This window comes from Myxine glutinosa, chromosome 9 (assembly GCF_964187855.1).
Source record: "Myxine glutinosa chromosome 9, kmMyxGlut1.1, whole genome shotgun sequence".
Classification (NCBI taxonomy): Eukaryota; Metazoa; Chordata; class Myxini; order Myxiniformes; family Myxinidae; genus Myxine; species Myxine glutinosa.
Window position 1 is genome coordinate 18,346,843 of NC_136269.1, and position 22,458 is coordinate 18,369,300.

Below are 22,458 nucleotides of genomic sequence, written 5' to 3' on the forward strand. Positions count from 1 at the left end.
TTGAAGTAGTGATAAATGTAGGGGTGTACTTACTTTTTCCACATGCGAAATTTGCATTTTTGTTTATTTAAATTATACAATGGACTACAAAATGTAAATGTTTCATGATATTTGTTATATTATATCACCTTTATCTTTCAATATTGTTGAAATGAAGATCAAATAGCTGTATGTTGAAATATGTTGAAAAAGTCAAAACTTTACATGGGGTGTACTTACTTTTTCACGTGACTGTATGTGTTCAACCCTGTCTGTCTGTGAACAGCATATCTCAAAAAGTTATGGATGGATTCGGCCGAAACTTGATGGCCAGTTTGGTTGTGTGATTAGTATGAATCGATTCGATTTTGGTGAAGATCCGAGTACAGATCCGAATACGCATATTTTTAAAAATGTAAGTTGTTCTTCATTGAGAATGGGCCAAAAGCTGTATTTAACATGATATTTCAAAAAATTGTGGACCACTTGTGACAAAACTAGGTAGATGAGTTGGTTCGGCGACAAGAACAAGCGATTAGATTTTGGTTCAGTTCCGGATCCAGATCCGGCGTATCAGTGGGATACAAAACATAAACGGCCTGGCGGAGGTGTGCGCTCCACCGAGTGTCATTCTAGTTAATAGACTGTTTTGCACTGGAGGAAAAGCCTTTTCTTCCAAGGCATGTTTGTTTTACCGAAACCACCTGCAGCTTTGTAGTACAGCAGTCGCTTTGAGAATTTTGTTTGAAAGCTTTTCCATGACATCTACAGAAATGCACTCACACATGGGGTGAGCACTTGAGCTTTGCGGAGCCACGCTCCATCCTCTTGGCATCTCTAGTGTGGCTGGTGGGGATGGTGGAAATTTGTGGTTGAGTTGAGGAGAGGGAACTCGGGCCTTGGTACTCGACACGCAATGTAACATGTGAGGGCATTTGGAGGTCTTCTTGCACCTGCATGTGGCATTGGCGTATTTCTCTGCCCACGGGCTTATCCCTGGCATCCAGGGGTGCACCCACACCCTTTGTCTGGTGCTGTGAGTGAGGCCAATGTGAAGTTTTCCCCTTTTGTGAAAGTGAGTGTATTTGGGAGCTTTGTAATGTTTTAATGTGAATGACAGTCAGAGAAGCAGTCAAGTTAACTGTCTGAGAATGGTTCTCCAAGTTTTCACAAGCATCTAGTATTATAAAGGTGTGTGTGTGTGTGTGTGTGTGTGTGTGTGTGTGTGTGTGTGTGTGTGTGTGTGTGTGTGTGTGTGTGTGTGTGTGTGTGTGTGTGTGTGTGTGTGTGTGTGTGTGTGTGTGTGTGTGTGTGTGTGTGTGTGTGTGTGAAACTGACAGTAAATATTGGGATATGGATTTGATGTTGTGTCATCGCTTGTGAACAGCAGATTTAGATCTCCATGGCACATTACACTTGGTCCTCGGTTAACGTTGTGGCTACGTTCTTGAAAACCACGACGTTAAGTGAAACGACGTTAAATGGATATAAATTTATCTTTTCAGTGATTAATAAATCTCGATGAATCTAATAGTGAGATATGGGTAAATAATCACGACGTTCTTGGAAGCTTTGGTATCTAATATGTATTGTCTTTGTGCCAAGTTTGAACAAAATTGGTCCATGCATGTCGAGTAATGGTTGGGGACACGTGTAAGTAACAAATTGGCCGCCAGTTGGCCATCTTGGATCTGATCTCTAAAACAGATGATGTGCAATATATAAGCCATGATTAATTTTCTCCGTGCCAAGTTTGAACAAGATCGGTAACTGCATGTCCAAGAAATGGTTGAGGACGTGTTCATTATCGGGTTTTTTTTACAACTAAAATGGCCACAAGTCTACCAGTGGGCCATCTTTGATCAGATCACAAAATAAAGTGAGGTGCACATGTATGCCATCATGTACTGTGCTTGTGCCAAGTTTGAACAAAATCGGACCATGCATGTTGAGTAATTGTTGGGGACACGTTTAAGTAACAAAATGGCTGCTAGTCGGCCATCTTGGATCTGATCTTGAAAAGAAATGGCGTGCATATGTAAGCCGTCATTCATTATCTGTGTGCAACGTTTGAATAAGATCGGTAAATGTATGTATGAGAAATGGTTGAGGATGTGTTCAATATCGGGTTGTTGTTTTATTACAACTAAAATGGCCGCCAGTCGGCCATCCTTGATCGCACCGCGAAACAAAATAATGTTCATATGTATACTATCATATATTACCTTTGTGCCTAATATGAACAAAATCAGTCCATACATCTTCGAGATATGGTTGTGGTCGCACGCACGCACGCACGCACTGATGGACGGACGAGACCTAATCCATAAGCCCCCGTTTCGGACTAAGTTCAATGGGGGCTAATAATAAAAGGTGTGTGTGTGTGTGTGTGTGTGTGTGTGTGTGTGTGTGTGTGTGTGTGTGTGTGTGTGTGTGTGTGTGTGTGTGTGTGTGTGTGTGTGTGTGTGTGTGTGTCCGTCCGGCATTCCTCCCCACCCTTTCTGTCTCCCTCCCACCCGTCTCCCCCCCTACTCCCCCTCCACCGCCTCTCCTGTCTCACCCCTCTGTCTCTCCCTCTCCTTTCCCTTCTTTTCCCCCTCCCATCCCTCCTACCTTCCACACCCCTTCTCCTTTCTCCTCCCCCTTTGCACACCTCTTCTCCCTCTACTCATCCCTCTCTTCGTATTCCCGTCAGGAAGTGACTCTGTGTTGCCCAGCAACAGCAGGGCACCTTTGTTGGTGTTTAATGAGACAAAACCCATTGTTGTTGTTGTTGTTGTTATTTCAGTTGTTTGCTCCAAAATAAATGGGACTCCAGGGCATGGCGGGATGGCGTTGATGTCTGCACACTCGCTTCTTAGCTATTTATCCTGGGTTCAGGTATAAACTGCCTTTTTGGTGTTTTGCATTCACGAGGAATCAATGTGTGCTCCATCCCTTTTAATGGCGTTTAGTCGGACCGTCGGTCGTTGGTGGATCATGCAGATCTTTCAATGTCATTCGTGAAGAGTCAGCGAGTTCTCTCTCTGACACTTTGTGAGCCGATTACAAATTCCTCCCATAACCCACAGGGGGCACTGTGTCACCGGCCCAGGCCCTACTCCCAGCAATGGGGTGACCAGGGTCACGTGATGCACACTGGCGAATGAATCTGATTCGAATAATTTGTTTGTTTTCTCGAAGCTGGCACGGATGAATTGCAAAATGTTTTTTCTGTGGAGTTTTCGGTCAAAGTACATTTTGTGACGTCATCATTTTCATTGTACATCCCCGAGCTTTCGAAATGGAAATGATGCAACAGCATCTGAGGTCATTTAATTCCGCTGACGATCATACATACCTACCCATGTACCTACCCTACCCATGATTACATACCCATGTACCTACCCTACCCATGATTACACACCCATGTACCTACCCTACCCATGATTACATACCCATGTACCTACCCTACCCATGATTACATACCCATGTACCTACCCTACCCATGATTACCTACCCATGTACCTACCCTACCCATGTACCTACCCTACCCATGATTACATACCCATGTACCTACCCTACCCATGATTACACACCCATGTACCTACCCTACCCATGATTACATACCCATGTACCTACCCTACCCATGATTACATACCCATGTACCTACCCTACCCATGATTACATACCCATGTACCTACCCTACCCATGATTACATACCCATGTACCTACCCTACCCATGATTACATACCCATGTACCTACCCTACCCATGATTACCTACCCATGTACCTACCCTACCCATGATTACATACCCATGTACCTACCCTACCCATGATTACATACCCATGTACCTACCCTACCCATGATTACATACCCATGTACCTACCCTACCCATGATTACATACCCATGTACCTACCCTACCCATGATTACATACCCATGTAATCAATTGGGTTTTTAAAACGAGCTTTCGGGTCTTGCCTTTGCATTTCCTGCTACACTTTCACACACCTGTGAACGTGAATTGGGGGTAAAAATGCCATGGATCTGCCATTCCAGCGTGCCATTCCAGCATTTCATTCAGGAACAAGCCTTTGCATTTCCTGCTACACTTTCACACACCTGTGAACGTGAATTGGGGGTAAAAATGCCATGGATCTGCCTTTTCGGAACGGAGCACCAATTGTAATATTTGAGGTGACGTCCATGTTTGTTTCCATATCCCACGTGGTGTGGTCCTGCTTTGGGATCTCCTGGTGCACTTGGTCATCTTATTATAGGAGGGGAAAGCAAAGTGCAAATAACCATTTTACAAGGAACATTAAACGATGACTTATGACGTCCGTGAAACTCACCTGAAGGAGTAAAGGAAGGCCCTCCTTTCGTTTGACGTGCGTTTTGGTTATTCTCTTTTAAAACCGTTTTTATGCCTCCGGAGACATTGTTTTCGGGTTGTCCGTCCGTCCGTCCGTCCGTCCGTACGGGCTAAACCTCGTTTTTCTCAGAAACCACATGTCCGATTGAGACGAAACTTTCAGGGTAGGAGTGACACCCATGCGGAATGTTTCTGTGATAATTGTGACGTCATAGGTCACGTGGTATGGCAGCCCTCTTGGATTAAAAGCAAATAATTTAAAAAATATTTCTCAGAAACCGCTGAATGGAAAAATTTGAAACTTGGCACATTGTCAAGTACTCCCAATGGGGAACAAAAGCTTGGTAATGATGACGCCATCGGTGAAGTGGTATACCAGCCAAAAATGTTTTAATCGAATTCCTTATCCTGAAAATCTGAAATTGCCTGCACATGGTCTATGACCCATTTGTATTGAAATATTAAATTCATGACATCAAAGGTCACATGGATTGGCAGCCATATTTGATTGAAGGAAAATATTAAATAATTATATCTCTGAAACCGCTCACCTTATCGATGCGAAATTTTACAAATATCGTCTAACAGCACTATTGCATATAGTTTGAAAATGATGATGTAGGTCACGTGGTTTGGCAGCCATCTTGGATGGAAAAATGAACCTTATCCGATCAACACGAAACTTCACAAACGTGATCCCCTGCCCATACATATGCAGAGTGATGGCATCTACCCGTTGTGGGACTATGCGGAGGCGTACTGGCGACATTCGCATTGTTCTAGTGTACTCGTGTTTTCTGATGAACCCTCTCACCATGCAGGATGCTCTTGCTACCAAGTACTCTCGAGGCACGGTCACGGTCCTTCGATGGAAATGACGAATGAGCAAATGAGTATCGACGTTGGCCAAAGAGTGCCGAAACGGCCATATGCGCTATCACACAAATATACATCACAAAGGGACTTGGCCATCTTGTTCCCGAACCAATCGTGTTAAGCCTACATTCTTCCTCTTCTGTCCTTGAGAAAAAGTGTCGTTTTGGTGAACTCTCTGTGCAAGTCGAAGCACCGTTCTGGAGATCGATTTGTGCTTCGGGATGGATATGCGTTCATGTCAGATAGCTTTGTATTTCTGCTCTCTTCCGTCGTACACAATGACACATCTCACCGATAAACATGGGCCACTTCCAGCCCCGACTGCTCTCAGGAGAGTTGTTGGTTCGTTGATCCGCAGAGGTCGCTTTGCTTGTCGTGTGCTGACCGTGTCTTTCCGAGCGAGCCATGTCGACGTGGTGAGCACTCGTTTAGTTCGTGTGTGATTCTTCGTGTGGAAATATGGGAACATTGCCAGGATGGGAACTTTGGCATAGTTCTGCTATTCAGAAATAGCTCGCCAGGGCCCCCCGAGTGATCGAAAGCAGCTGCTAAGGAAAAGAAGGAGCAGAAATTCGAGTTCTGAAGCTTTGGCATGACATTGTGAATATTTTTGAGACTGTGAATGGTGAAACATCAGGAGCACAGATATTTTTAAGTTGTGCTTGGGTGGATGGGATGGATGGGGGCTGCAAACTTTCCACGTTACTTCTGCCAAACCAAGCGGCGTAAACCTTACTTGCAATTCCCATTTCATTACCTCCTCCACCAAAGGTAGATGGAGGTTGTTTTCACCCCTGTCTGTGTCTGTCTGTCTGTCTGTTTGTTTGTGAACAGGATATCTCAAAACGTTGTGGACGGATTCAGACGAAATTTGGCAGGGAGGTAGCGTATGTGACAAGGATGAAATCAATAGATTTTGGTGAAGATCCGGATCCAGATATCTCAAGTTGTGGACGGATTTGACGATCCAGATCAGAGAATTTTTAAAGTGATTCTTCCCCTTTGAATGATAGGGTTAAAACCGATATATAGCTTGGTATCTCAAAAAGGTATGGACGGATTCGGTTGGAACTTTGTGCACAGGTTGTATATTTGACCAGGATGAACTGATTCAGTTTTGGTGAAGATTCGAATCTGGATCTGGATCAGAGAATATTTTTGAGTGATTCTTCACCATTGAGTGTAGTGAGAAGGCTATGACCGATATACAGATGATATTTCAAAAAGTTCTGGAAGGATTTGGACGGGACTTGGTGGACAGGCTGGGTGTGTGACGAGGAAAAATCGAATCGATTCAGATTTTGGTGGATACAAGAATTTTACATTTTTAAAAAGAGATTCTTAATATCAGTGGGGTACAAAACGTAAACTGTTCAGCCTGGCGGGTCATTTCTCACCCCTTGAGCATGTGGGGGCTGGCCCTCGCCCGGTGAGCACGCAGAGGCTGGCCCTCGCCCGGTGAGCACGCGGGGGCTGGCCCTCGCCCGGTGAGCACGCGGGGGCTGGCCCTCGCCCGGTGAGCACGCGGGGGCTGGCCCTCGCTCGGTGAGCACGCGGGGGCTGTGCCTCGCCCGGTGAGCATGCGGGGGGCTGGCCCCCGCCCGGTGAGCATGCGGGGAGCTGGCCCTCGCCCGGTGAGCATGCGGGGGGCTGGCCCTCGCCCGGTGAGCACGCGGGAGGCTGTTCCTCACCCGGTGAGCACGCGGGGGCTGTTCTTCGCCCGGTGAGCACGCGGGGGCTGTTCCTCGCCCGGTGAGCACGCGGGGGCTGTTCCTCGCCCGGTGAGCACGCGGGGGCTGGTCCTCGCTCGGTGAGCACGCGGGGGCTGTGCCTCGCCCGGTGAGCACGCGGGGGGCTGGCCCCCGCCCGGTGAGCACGCGGGGAGCTGGCCCTCGCCCGGTGAGCACGCGGGGGGCTGGCCCTCGCCCGGTGAGCACGCGGGAGGCTGTTCCTCACCCGGTGAGCACGCGGGGGCTGTTCCTCGCCCGGTGAGCACGCGGGGGCTGTTCCTCGCCCGGTGAGCACGCGGGGGCTGGTCCTCACCCGGTGAGCACGCGGGGGCTGTTCCTCGCCCGGTGAGCACGCGGGGGCTGTTCCTCGCCCGGTGAGCACGCTGGGGGCTGGCCCTCATTCAGTTGCAGATCTGTTTTGAAACCACAATGTGTGTTTTGATATTTGTATCCTTTTCTCCCAGTTATGTTTGGTACATTGATAAATTATGATTAATGGCATCCCTGATCATGGAGTATTTAGATGAGGATGCTATCCTAATTTGAGCATCATTACATCAGCTGCTTTTCCACCGACTCCCTTCATGTACGAATCGTACTCTGTCCTGACTTGCACCTTTCCTGGCTCAAATGGAGCTACGTTTTCTCACCTTGTTCTCCACAGCACGCCTGTATTGTCGGGCCTTGCAGTGTGTGATGCAACCTTTCTGTCTGCAAAGTTACTCTCATCGACGCCGCACACAATGTCGAGCATTGGTTGCACGTGCTCCTGTGCGAGAGGCTTTCCACCCGGCCCCTGAGACTAACACTGGCTTCCTGAGTTCATGTGTCGGTTGAGGACAAGGAATGCTTGGTGGAACGGTCCAACAAAGCTCGCCCTTGTGGGAAGGACGGACATTCCCAGCTCTGTGTGCATTTTCTGAGTGCTGTGTTTTTACGTGTGCGGCTCATTCGTTCACCTTTCCCTGCCATCGAGCACCAGATGTTTTAATGCACTGGCTTTCTTGATAAGTTGGTAATGTTCATCCACACAACAAAACATGTTTTGTGCACTTTCTGTTCTTGATTAATACACAATTTCAAGCAGCTTTTCGTGGCCGGGTCATACCGCTTATACCCCGTTTAAGAGGCCCCTCGTCGATGTGTTCGCTTTCACTTGGCTGATGGTTTTGTGGTTGGAGCTGTTTGCTGCTCCCATCTGATATGGCAGTTTGTGTGATGTTTGGGATCACCGGTTCAAATCGTCTTTGCTGTGTTGATTTGTCTGTTGTTTATTCATGTCCTTGTAATTCATGCAAGAGTGCACGACCGCTTCGTTGACCACCTCGTGCCGTCTCCCCAAATGGCCCAATCTTTGAGCCCACGAGCCGACTGTGTTTTGAGCCACTTTGCATCTGTTGGCATTTTTTGGACCATTCACTGTTGCCAGCTTTGGTTCTGACGTCGGAGAGAATTATTTCATTTCCAAACACCTGCTCCGAATTACAATCTCACATTTGGCATCCTCACTTTTGGCTAACCCCCGCTCTAGCAGGGAACATGGCCTTAAAATGCATGTTGTTGTTTGTTGTTGTATTTGGCATCCTCACGTGTCGACTCGTGCTTTATGTCCTCTTTCCTTGGGTACTCTGTTCAACCCCCTCCTTCACCCAGTGTGGACCCCCAGTTCCCTGTCTGAAGGCGGTTTTCCTCCTGTCCTTCCTGGCTTCCTGTGGCAGGAAGTGGCTTGTGTGTTTCCATTTTGGCTGCCTCAGTCTTTCTTCATTCCTTCCCACTATCTGTCATTATGAAAGTGAGATTAAAATTAGTGGTTAAAAACATTGTGGCTGGTGTGCCAATCTGGTTAAAGTAGACTTGCAGAGTGGGGATGATTTAGTGTTTTGATATATATATATATATATATATATATATAAATTTTTTGAAAATGTTGAAAGGTTTGCTTTGCACATTGAATGAAGGTCGGTGTTTACGCTTGTACTGTCGACTGCGGAAGGACCAAAAGTGCATTTATCCCAGTCCACCCTGAAAATGATTTATGTTGTGACGTTACATATATGTTTCCTCCTCGCTTCTCTGCCGCTCACCAGCACAAACCATCCGCTATTGAAGCCTCTCCCGTACAATGGAGCACTCATTCTTCACGCGACGGTTTTGAGTGATTTGGCAGCTGCATCCCCAAGAAATACTTGGCAAGATCTGACGTCGCATCGACTGTGGCATGCTACATGTTTATAAGGAGGAATCTGATGTTCGCTCCCGTAGCCAGCCCACGCCTTCGGTCTTTCATACGGTTGCTCTTGTCTCTCGAGCATCCACCAACGAATCCGGGACTGCATGGCGGATAATTGCTCTGCGTCACCAACAGGCTGAAGTCTAAACCTTATCGCTGACTCGTGAGAAAGCTATCGGTGGTCACTTGTGCTGTCCCCAACAATGGACCGTGTCGGTATTCTATCGTGCGTAGATTGCCACAAACATCAGTAACGTCCATATTTGCTCGTGTTCCATTATAAGAGTGAAACTTACCTTCAACTGTAGTTCCGTCCGTTATGTGGTCTCATTGAAGGGACGACGGTGACCTCGATGAAGCCACGTTTGTCTGCTTCGCCGTATTTTGCTTGAAAGGAAAAATTGAGTTTGATCCGTGCATATCATTGGTCTGCTCCTTCGCTTTTAGACTCGGCAAACAATTGGCTGAAGTGTAGAGATTGCTAATATTGTGTTCTAGTAACATGGTTAGGTTGGAGAAGCTGTTTTACGAGGGCAGAAACCACATTTGAGGAAGGCTGTGTCCAGGAGCACATTGAAAGAAACAAAGGACAATCGTGGTTCTTTGCTGTTAATGCAGAGCTGTGTTCCCACCAGTGCCTGGTTTCACCCGTAGCTGCGACGCTTTGGAGTGGTCGCGAAAGCGGATCTGGCCCACGCGTCCGTATCCGTCCCTCGTACCCTCACTGCCGGCCGCCGCTACGGATCGACGGGCCGCGGAGGAGCGGGCACGGCTCCGGCCTCGGTGGCATCGGGTTGCATGATAGCGGCACCTCTTGCGTTTCGCTGCTGAAATTTCAGCCGTTTGCTTTCCCTCTGTCAGCTGAGTGCATCTGGGAGCTACAACAATGTCCTTTCCTTTCAGCTCCTGCCTTATCGTTTACTCTTTTATTTCCCTTTCCTCATGGGCCGCCCACATCATCTCTCATTTCTTTTGTAACCCCACCTTCCTCACCTACCTTCCAGCCCTTTCTGTGACACCCACCTGATATTTTTGTTTCATCACCATTTCTTTGTCAGCATGCACTGTTCCTCTTGCTATTCGATCTTCATGCATTCCTAACCCTACATCTCCCCCTCCCATTCTCCACCCTCTTCACCTGACAGCTCCACCATTGTAATGTCTTACCCTTTCATTTCAGTTTTTGTGTAGTGCTTCCTCCCATCCTTCCTACCTGCTCTTTCATGTGTGCCCCTCACCCTCTCTGCTTACATTCTTCATGTGGTCATCTTTGATTTTGATCCTGCTCCTCCCCCTCCAGTACACATTTCTCCCTTTCCTTTCTGCTCACCATGTTCCCTGTTGTCCATGCCCTCCCTTTCCCCTTTCACTCTCATGTCCTCTGATCCTGACTCTCCTCCCCCTCTCCATCCTCACCTTTCACATGGCGTTCCTGCAAAACTCCCACTCTCCAATTGTTGCTGCATGTCTAACACCCCCTCCCAGCCATGACTTGAAATTCCTGCATTTTCCTTCCCATCCTCCATTCCATCCTCTTTCACCTTTCTCTCATAAGAAATCCAGGATAAGCGAACAATGGACCTCGGTTGGAAGAATGCAGACATTGGGCAAACAAACGCATTGAGATAAAGAAACAAATGCCCACCGGGTAGGAATTCGGATGCTGGAGATGGATTTTGAACGAGCATAAATATTGGTGCATATGGCCTCTCCAAAAGTTCGGAATGGAGAATGAATGGGCAAGGTGGGGAAGACCTCATGATGGAAGGAAAGTAGAGATGTGTCGTCAATGTAATAAAAGCTTCCATTTGACGTTGATGTTGCAGTTGTGTATGGACAGTGACTGAGGTTCGTGACTTTGGTACGGTTTGCTCCTCTTTCCTTGGACACACAACAGCACACACAACTGACTTCAAAGGTACAGGGCACTGAAAAATGTAAAGATTCATTACGATGAGCACAAATGGTTTAGCAATCCTGGTTTTTATTCCTCGGCTGCATCAAATGTGGGCCTGCTTTGTCCATTTCTTCCAATTACCTTTTGGTTTGATGCTGCCGCTAGTTAACTATGCAACCTTCGTAATCCCGAACAGATAACTTACGATTTTTGTTTTATCTTCCCACCGGGTGCTGTGCGCACGGGTGAGGAGCCAGAAGCAAACAAACAATGCAGAAACGGCAAATGCAAAACCCATGAACCAAATAAATTCCACATTCCTTTGCCACCTTCAGTCGAACGTCAGACATGGACAGCAGGTTCGTGAATGACTTGAGCAAAAAAACCTACCCAGTCTGCATGTTTTTATACCCGGCAAATGGCGACTCCGCGAATGTCACAGGTGGAAACCCTCACGTCATTTTGCTCATTTTTGTTTTAAACTCAATGTCTCTGTTTTCAATCCAAACAGCATCATTCCAATGACAAACTAGAACGGCATCGGCATCACTCGGCCCAATCTTCCAATGGTGAAGAATCGCTGAAAGAAATCTCCGAGCCGGATCCGGATCTTCACCAAAATCTAATCATTTCGTCCTTGTCACGCACGCTACCTCTCCGCCCAATTTCGTCTGCATCCGTCCACAACTTTTGAAATATGTTGTTCACAGACAGACAAACAAACAGGGGTTAAAACATAACCTCCATCCACCTTCGGTGGCAGAGGTAATTTATACTCGCATTACTATCACAAAATACAATGTTAAATCACGATTGTATTGAGAGATCAAAGCAGTGAATTGTCGTCATGTTGTTCACTTCCGGCGCAGCTCCGTGTCGATCGAATTTCAAAACCATAATTTTATTGAGGTATTTATGAAACCTCCTCACCTACCATACAACACCCGCTGGGACCCCAAACATTCCACAGCAGGTTTGGTGCGGCTAGCCCCAAAACTGAGGGAGTTGTTTCGGGACAGACGGACAGATGGACGGACGGACGGACGGACGGACGGAGGACACTGCTGTTTTCTAATACAGTGCCTTCAGAAAGTATTCACACCCCTTGACTTTTTCACATTTTGTTGTGTTACATCTTGAATTTAAAATGGATTAAACAGAGATTTTTTTTTTGTCACTGATCTGCACATAATGCCCCATAATGTCGAAGTGGAATTTAATTTTTTTGATATTTTTTACAAAATAATAAAACATGAAAATCTGAAATGTCTTGAGTCAATAAGTATTCAAGCCCTTTGCTATGACATTCCACATTGAGCTCAGGTGGATTCAGTTTCCTTCAATCATCCTTGAGATCTTTCTACAACTTGATTGGAGTCCATCCGTGGCCAATTCAATTGATTGGACATGATTTAGAAAGAAACACACCTTTCTGTATGAGGTCTCACGGTTGACGGTGAATGTCAGAGCAGAAACTCTACCATAAAGTCCAAGGAAGTGTATGCAGGAGGGAGATATAATTTGTGAGGAGGCATAGATCTGGGGAAGGGTATAAAACAATTTCTAGAGTGTTTGAAAGTTCCCAAGAGCACAGTGAGCTCCATCATTAGGAAATGAAAAGACTATTAACTACCCAGACTCTTCCTAAAGCTGGCTGTCTGAGCAACTGGGCAAGAAGGGCCTTGGTCGGAGAGGTGAACAAGAACCCAATGATCAAGCTGACAGAACTACAGAATTCCTTGGCTGAGATGGGAGAACCTGCCGGAAGGACAAAGAAGTAGAAAGATCTCAAGGACTTCAGAAATCTAGGCTTGACGGAAACTACTCAAGATCTCAAGGACTTCACAAATCTAGGCTTGACGGAAACTACTCAAGATCTCAAGGACTTCACAAATCGAGGCCAGATGGAAACTACTCCTGAGAAAAGGGCACATGACAGCACGACTGGAGTTTACAAAAAGGCACGTGAAAGACCCAGAGCACGAGGCAAAATATTCTGTGGTCGAATGAGAAGAAATTCAACTCTTTGGCCTCAATACAAAGGGCTACTCCGGCAGAAACCGAGCACAGCTCATCACCCATCTAACACCATCCCTATCATGAAGCATGGTGGTTGCAGCATCATGCTATGGGGATGCTTCGCAGTGACAGGGATTGGGAGACTTGTAAGGATAGAGGGAACAATTAATGGAACCAAATACAGGCAAATCCTTGAGGAGAACCTGGTTCAAAGTGCGTAAGACCTTAGACTGTGGCAAAGATTTATGTTCCAACAGGACAATGACCCCGATCATACAGCCAAAGCAACACTGGAATGGCTTCAGAACAAGAACGTGAAAGACATTGAGTGGCCCAGCCAAATCCCAGACTTTAATCCCATTGAGAATCTGTGGAAAGACTTAAAGATTGTTGTTCACCGACGCTCCCCATCCAGCTTGACAGAGCTTGAGCAAATCTGCAAGGAAAAATGGGAGAAACTCCCCAAATCCAGATGTGTAAAGCTGATGCAGACAAACCCGAGAAGACTCGAAGTTGTAATCGCTGCCAAAGGTGCTTCTATGAGGTATTAACTTGGGGTTAAATACTTGTTTAAATTAGTTATTACTTACAAAATCGAAGATTTTTCAAGTATATTGGTTGGTTGCGTTTGTGGTTCTGTCTGTCTGTTTGTTTGTCTGTCTGTTTGTCACCGGCCTACAGGTCACAATTCTAAACCGATCGTCACGAAACTTCAAGTTGTATAGGTCGTCCCAATTGAGAAGCCTATTGTTTTGGGGGTCAAAAGGTCAACATAGGCCAAAGGTCACAAACTTTGCTAAATTTCTAAAATCCTCAATTTTCATCCGATTGACTTGAGATTTGAAGATGACTTGCATATCTGGTCACTGAATTCAACCACAAATTATATTTTAGGTGAACATCGGCCAAAAGGTCAACATAGGCCGAATTTCTAAAATCACCAATTTTCATTTGATCGACTTCAAATTCCAAGAGGATTTACATCTATGGTCACTGAATTCAACCACCAACTATTTTTGAGGTCATCATAGGCCAAAAGGTCAACATAGGCCAAGTTTTTAAAATCCTCAATTTTCATCCGATTGACTTGAAAATTGAACAGCATTTGCACATTGAGTCACTAAATAGGGAAACTAACTTTTTGAGGTCAAAAGGTCAAAGGTCAACTCAAGGTCAACCTTACAAAATCATTTTTCATCTGAAAAATCATCACTTTTCCTGTTGACCCAAGCTTTGAGCAAGATTGTCAGTTTTAATCTTGATGAAATGGACAATTTGCTGTATCAATGGAATTTTTTTCCTTGGGGGAGGGGGGGGGGGGCGGATTTTGCAATTATTGCGCTCCGCATGACGTCTTCTTGTTTTTGTATTTAGTTTTTTTATGTTTTGTTAAAATTTCTGAGAAAATTTCCACTTTGACATTATTGTCCACCCAATTTATTTGGAGATAAGAGACAAAAAATAATCTCAATTTAATCCATTTTAAATTCAGGGTGCAACATAACAAAATGTGTTTAAAGTCGAGGGGTGTGAATACTTTCTGAAGGCACTGTATAGATTAGTCAGCATTTAATATGTCCAATGATCATTGAATGGTTTTAGCTTCTCGACCTTGGTACAAATGTATTCCTATTTCTCTAATTACATTCTCCTCTGCGTTAGTCTGGCCCAGGGAAAGCCCAACGATCATTTGTCAAAGCACTTGCTCTCATGTGCATCTTTACCGCATATCCTATGTTTTTTTTAGATAAAATTGTTTCAGTACATGCGATCCGGTTTGACCTCCGGCTATGTACTCTTTGAGCATTGCAGTGCACGAATAGCTAAAGCATTGGGTATCGCACGTCGCACTCCTACTTTCTGTATGTCTGTCTGTCCGTAGAACCAAGCAAGGCCTTTGTTTGCGCGTGGCACTATCCTGTCACCTACCACTGTGCGTTACCCGTGGGCGCAGTGCTTTGACACTGGGATACGCAAGTTATCCCAACAACCTTTGATGGACACGGCAGGTACTCTTGCTCCCTTTCAGTTGTCACGAGCGCTCATTTGGCTTCAGGGAGGAGTCGTTACCCATGACCACTTGCTCGGTTCCTTCATGTCCTCGTGTTGTAAACATTTCCAATCTTGATATCGGGTTTTGCTGCAGAGTGCCAGCTTTGTTTCTTTGTTTCAGTTTTGTCAGCTCTTATACAAGCTCTTTTTCTATGTGTCAGCTCTTGTATGAGCCTTGACTTGGTGTACAAAAAATGAAAGAAAGAAGAGATTACCAACAATCCTACAAAAAGTGCCAATTATGGGAAACTTTAATGTGGTGAAACTGTACCTGCAGCACACAGGTACCTGAAGTACCTAAAGGAAGGGGAATGAGCGCCTCAGTGAGCTGAGCCGAATGTGAGGTCCCACCGTGGACGCAATTTCCTGTCCCGTCACTCAGGTCGTGTGGTATTTGCTGACGTGTCATGTGGTATGTCACACCGTGAAAAGCTCCCTTCACCAAGCTGCATATAATCCTGTGATGCAAGTCTCCCAAACACTGGTGTCACTCATTCCAGGTCAATGTTGCTTTCTCATCTGACAGGTCTCTATCTCAAATGGCTCTGCTCTTGCACATACTTGCACTTTTGCCAAAATAAACCTTCTTGTGTCTTTAGGGAAATGTATACGGCCTGTTTTCTTGAGATAAAGAAATCCATACAAATTGTGAAAGAACCTTCTTTTTTTGTTCTATTTTTTTTTCTTTGTTTTAAATTTTCCTGGTTATACCTTCACTTAACTTCATCTTACTATAATTCACCAAATGTCTGTCCATATGTCCATCTGTCTGTCTGTCTGCCTGTTCCCAGGTACGGCAAAAACGGCTCAACCGACCGCAACAAAATTTTGGGTGGGTAATCCTGGGACCCCCCGGAGTAAAATAGGCTATATTGTTTTCCCAAATTTTCCCCAATTTTCCAATTTTTCCCAATTTTCCAATTTTCCAGTTTTTCCAAATACAACAACAACAACAACAACAACAGGCATTTTAAGGCCGTTTTCCCTGCAAGAGCGGGGGTTAGCCTTGCGGTCCCCATGACAATCTTCTCCATTTTGCCCTATTTTCTGCATCTCCCCTTGTTACCCCCCTTGCCCTCATTTCTTCTTCGACCATCTTTAGCCAAGTCTTTCTCGGTCTTCCCCGTCCTCTACTTCCTTCTACATTCATTTCCATCACTCTTCTCAACCAGTCACTTTCATCCTTCCTCAACACATGACCAAACCATCTCAAACTGTTTCTCTTCACAGCATCCATCACAGGCTCCATTCCCATCATCTTTCGCAATTCATCATTTGTCTTCCACTCTCTCAATGATACTCCACACATCCACCGAACCATTCACATTTCCACCCTTTCCAGCCTTCGTTGCTGCTCTACGTTCATTACCCATGCCTTGCTCCCATAAATCATAACACTTCTCACACATGCAGCATACACCTTTCCCTTCAGCTTCAACGACACTCCCCTCCTCGTAAGCACGCCACTCAGTTCCCAAAACTTCTTCCATGCACATCTCACTCTGGCAACCGTTGCCGAGTCTGATCCACCTTCTCCATTCAGCATGTCTCCTAAGTAACAAAATGTTTTCACACCTTCCAGCTTCACGCTGTCTCCAAGATCCAACTCAACATTTCCTCCATCTGCAGCTCCCTCTGTGCACACCTTACACTTGAATGTAGCTGCCACACTGGTTAATGACCCTCTCAGACCACTACATTTTTGATGAACCCACTCAGCGCACATTGTACATTGAATGGAGTTCACTCCGACACCCTTCCTGCACACAGCACACGGCCACTTCCCAGTTCTTTCCACCTCACCACATGCTTTACCACTTGCCATCACCTTCGTTTTTTTCCGATATACACCTTCAGACCTTTTGTCTCCATACATTCCTTCCACTTGTTCATCTTCTCCTTCAGTCCATCCATACTTTCTGCAATCAACACCAGATCATCTGCATACAACAACTCCCACGGAAAACCCTCTTTTACGTTCCGAACCAGCACCTCCATCACAGCTACAAATAGTAGTGGACTTAGTACCGACCCCTGATGCACTCCCACCTTCACCTCAAACTCACCACTGTTCCCGTCCTTCGTCCTTTCAGCTGTGCGCGCTCTTTTGTACATTGCCATCACTACTCTGATCAACCATTCCTCCACTTCTAACTTCCTCAATGCCCATGTCACTACTTCACGTGGAACCCTATTTAATGCTTTCTCCAGATCAACAAACCCAAGATACAACTTCTTCCTCTTCTCCGTGTACTTCTCCTGCAACTGCCTCACAATAAAAAGCACGTCTGTCGTTCCTCTTCCTGGCATAAATCCAAACTGCATTTCGTCGATTTTCACTTTCTTCCTTATTCTCCTCTCCAACACCCTTTCCAATACCTTTATTCCAATGCTCCAATAACTTTATCGCTCAATACGAGCTGCAATCCAGAGGGTCACCTTTCCCCTTGTATAGAGGGACGAGGGTACTCAGTTCCCAATCCACTGGAATGCGGCCTTCTTTCACCACCAGATTACAGATCTCTGTCATTCTCTTCACACCCCAACTTCCTGCTGCCTTCAACATATTTCTCACAACTCCCGTCGGCCCTCCCGCCTTTCTACTCTTCATTGCTTTTATCGCTTCCTCAACTTCCTTCTCGGTTATCTTCTCTGCCGGTCCTAAAAGTGAGTTACTCTCTATGTTGCCATCCCATTCCTTCTCTGCATTCAACAGCATTTCCAGATATCACTTCCATCTTCCTTTAATTCCATCTGGGTCCACAACGATTTGTCCCACTTCATCCTTCAAGCAACTCACCCCCATCACATCACACCTCTCTTTCGCTATCTGCTTTGCAATCCTGAATACCGCTCTCTGACCCTCTTCCAAATCCAAGCATTCTCCGAACATTTTCCTCCATGCCTCCTGCGCCTTTGCTACCTCTTTCTTTGCAGCCTTCTTGGCTGCCTCATAACTTTCATGCTCTGCCCTTTTCTGCCCCCATACCCTTCGCCTTCTGCCACTCCTTGAACTTCTTCCTCTTCTCGTCAATCTTCTTTCCAACTTCATCATCCCACCACCATGTTTCTGAGTGCCTCGGTGGTCCTTTTGTCCATCCACATACCTCACCAACGGCTCCCAACAGACTATCTTTCATTGACATCCAACCACTTTCAAGCTCAACCACATCATCCTCTACCCTACTCAGCCTCTCTTTTAATGCCTCCCTTACTGTCACCTCTTTAAACCTCCACACCTTAATTCTCGGTTGGTACTTCACCCACCGAGCTCTCCCCGCACCTTTCACCCTTATGTCGCAGACAATCAAGTGGTGCTGTGAAACAGCCTCCTCCCCCGGGATCACCTTTGTGTCCCGGAGGTGCCCCCTATCTCGCCTACGCACCAGCAGGTAGTCAACGGTTGTCGTCGACCCACCTGACGTGTATGTAACAAGCTTATTGTCCTCTTTCTGGAACTGAGTATTACAAATCAACAAATCAGCTCCATCAGCAAACTCCAAAATCCTTTCACCTTCTGCATTTCTCGCACCATATCCGTAACCGCCATGAACTCCCTCAAAACCGTCCATACTCCTTCCCTCATGTCCATTTAGGTCTCCTCCTACCACAACAACTTCCTTATCTTTCACGTTTTCCATCAGCTTCTCTATTGCACACCAGAACTTGTCCTCTTCATCGCTCCGACCAAACTGCGGAGCATATCCTGAGATGACGTTCACCAAGAGCTTTCCAATCATCATTTTCACCATCATCAACCTTACACTCACTCTGGTCACACTCACCACACTGTCTACAAACTCCTCAGAAAACAGGACACCAACGCCATTCACGCCCTCTGGGCACCTTTGCCACACAAACTTGTATTTCTGTCCCTGCCTACCCTTCACCATTCTCACACCACTTCCCTTCCATCTCGTCTCCTGCACACAACATATGTCCACTCTTTTTCTGACCAATACTTCCACCACTTCTCCTGATCTCCCTGTCATTGTCCCTACATTCCATGTCGCAAACCTCAGAAACCGATCTCCACTTCGGGCTGTACCCTGCCCATATGTCGTTGTAACTGTCATGGTTCTCTTTTTGAGGCAATGTTTTTATGGCCGGATGCCCTTCCTGACGCCAACCCTTTTAGTCGCCTCTTACGACACGCAGGGATACGGTGTACCTATTCTAAACAAACACCGGATAAATTTTTCCAAATATGATGGAAAAATATTTACCGATATGAACAGTGATGTGGCTTTTATTGAAATTCCACAAATACTGTTTAGATTTTGATGAGTTGCGTGTGATATGATTCAATGGATGTTTATATAAATCGTTTAAAAAAAAAAAAAAAGCCTTCAATTTCTGATATTTTGCCTTTTCATTTGGGCCTCCCAATTGAAGCCCCACCCATAGGGCGGGTACCGTTGCTGGTCTAATAATTACGATTACGCTATCCAATTTATATTTGATCACAAAAGCAATTGATTTGTCCCCTGTCCAGCGAGCCCCCCTTTTTTTCCTCTTGTGACGCGACGGTTGACGTGGGTTTGTGTAGCCGGCATTTTGAAGCCGCCTCACCGTGTCGTAGACAAATCCACGTTACATTGGGACGACTGAACTATCCCACAACAACATCCTTTTTACTTTGTCTCCATCCAGATTCCTCTTTACGAACATAGATTTGTGGTTCAAATGTCCCCTCACAGGTTATCTGCGCCATGGCAAGTCCGGCAGGACTGCAAACTCTGCACTTCTTGGAAAACTGCAAGAATTTTTTTCCTATATCATGGATACTTATAAAGTGACTTCCCACGAGTCCATTTTAAGTCGAACCTTAAAGAGAGTTTCTGGGCGACATTGACTGAAGTTTGTGTGGTTAAAAGCGCAAGTTGATCATTTCAATTTGAGAGAATTCTTTTGGTTACAACCTCTGTTTCCGGTTACTTCGTAGTTGTCACTTCTCTTGGTCCTCTGGGAGGCCTACACCAAAAAAGCCAAGTTACTAAGTAACCGTGATGGATTCGGCTGTGCTGCCATAAATTTTCCGTTCTCTTTGTTGATTGGTGTTCGTATTGAGTGCTCACTTGCATGTATGTTTTCATGCTCTGTCTATTTATTTGAATCCTCCGTCTCAAGCTCAGATAATTTTGGGTTTGTCCCTTGTTTCCTCCGCCACCCAAGTTGGATGGACGTTATGTTTTCAACCCTGTCTGTTTGTCTGTTTGTTTGTCTGTCAACAAGATAAATCAAAAAGTTGTGGACGGATTCGGACGAATTTTGGCAGAGATGTAGTGCATGTGACAAGGACGAAATGTTTAGATTTTGGTGAAAATCCGGATTCGGATCCGGCTGGTAGAATTTTTTAAAGTGATTCTTCACCATTGAGTGATAAGGCCAAAAACGATACATAGCAGGATATCTCAAAAAGTTATTGACGGATTTGGACGAAACTTGGTGGACCGGTTGGGTATCTGACAAGGACAAATAGATTCAATTTTAGTGAAGATCTGAATATGGATTCGGATACGAGAATTATTTAATCTTTTTAGTGATTCTTCACCATCGAGAGATCGGGCAAAAAGCGATATATAACATGATATTTAAAAAGTTATGGACGAGTTATGACTAAACTTGGTGGATGAGTTGTTTCGGTGACAAGAACAAGACGATTAGATTTTGGTTCATGGCCAAATCCAGATTCGGCCTCTCATTGGGACACAAAACAAACTGTTCCGCCTGGTGGAGGTATGCGCTCTACCGAGTGCCGTTCTAGTTCCTCTTTTTTTCTGCCTGTGGAACAAACTTTCACATTCTCTTCAATCTCATTTTTTCCATCCAGGTCTTCAAGACGGCTGTTCACCACCATCTGAAATAATCCTCTGTCTTAAACCATGATATTTTCTTTACCCATCAAAGCAACCCCCCCCCCCACCCCCCTCTACCCCCTCGAGTTCCCCTCATTGGTTGGACAGTTCACCTGACTCCACCCACAATTTCTATACTAGTGTCACCATGTTTGTGCTTACTACTATGTGAAGTCAAAGACCTCTTCGAAGCTATCATTTTCACAATCGCCATGCCCTCCCTATAAGTTTTCCCTTCAGTGTAAAATGACTGTTAAAAGTGACGGTTGAAAGAATTTTGAGCCGATAGGTGTCAACGGCCTTGTGAAGATCGGCCTCAGCGACCGAGGCAGCATTCTGTTGTTTCTACACCGCTTAAATAACTATGCGGCATTCTCTGAAGCTGTGCTTTTACTGTGGAGGTTATGCAGATCCTTGAGGAGGGGATCGAGGGGTAGAGTAAAATGGGACTGATTTGGAAGGGGTAGGTTGAGAAGTTGTGGTTGGGGGTGGGAGGTTGTTGTTGGGGGTAGGATGCTTTTCTTGAAGTACCACTCAATGCGCAGTCTTGTCGTACCGTGTGGAGCTGCACTCGATCTCTCACCATTCGGACAAGTGTCCTGATAACACGGGCAAATGAAACTTGGACACCTGCTCTGTGATCAGACACATTGGCCATCCGTTTTCTGTAATAATTACCGGGAGACCATTTTCTCAAGGTGTACTATATGTAGGACTCTGGGCCCAAAATGGGTTAAAGCAACAAGTTACCTTTTCAATTGGAAGTTACCTTTTCATGCTATGAAAGGAATGATTAAATCCACACGTAATGGTGATTTCAATTATTTTGATTGATCTTTTCACCACGTTTATAACCGTATTGTTTGCAGTGGCTGAGGCCCGCAACCTTACCTGCAATCATTGTTTTCTTTGTGCCGCTGTAGATGGTGTACCGGTACAGCAGATTGGTGAATACAGGGAAAAGCAATCGACCACTCCGCTTCCACGTTGCTTGCTGATGAGCTCCGTCGATCCTGGTCCTGTGCAAAGGATGACGGGCCCAACACCTTCTACATTCCTGACGTGTCTGGAGAGGTGAGGCCTCCGCCACACCCCTGAACTTTTATTTATTTATTCGGGTTGCTATGTTCCATCAACGCGGAGTACTTTTATTGCTTACTTATTGAGGACTCGGTTACTCACGTTACAGATGCAAACACCGATGCCAAAAACTGATGATAATGGTAAAGATAAAAGGTGCAGTGAGATTTTCACCATTTGTCCACGTTTTTTATATGATGACAACCTTCAGCTTAAAACATATTCAAACCTTTACCTGAAACTCTGTCAGGTACTTGTTGACACAGCTCTCAAACTTTGCTACATCCTTAAATTGGAACTCAAAATCCTGCTCAACATCCAGGAGATGTATGGACAAAAAATTGACACTTCATTCTTATCCCTCCATTTACGTTTTCTCC

The 22,458-nt window shown here is 45.6% G+C and overlaps 1 protein-coding gene across 2 annotated transcripts in view; it reads left to right on the forward strand.

Moving 5' to 3' along the window:
* The window catches only part of KIAA0586 (KIAA0586 ortholog), a 414,056-nt gene that overhangs the window by 55,879 nt on the left and 335,719 nt on the right, over positions 1–22,458 (forward strand). For both annotated transcript variants that reach the window (XM_078784140.1, XM_068129752.2), the window contains one exon: positions 21,922–22,072. In XM_078784140.1, the coding sequence (XP_078640266.1) occupies positions 21,922–22,072 (151 nt within the window). The remainder of the gene's footprint in view (positions 1–21,921; positions 22,073–22,458) is intronic.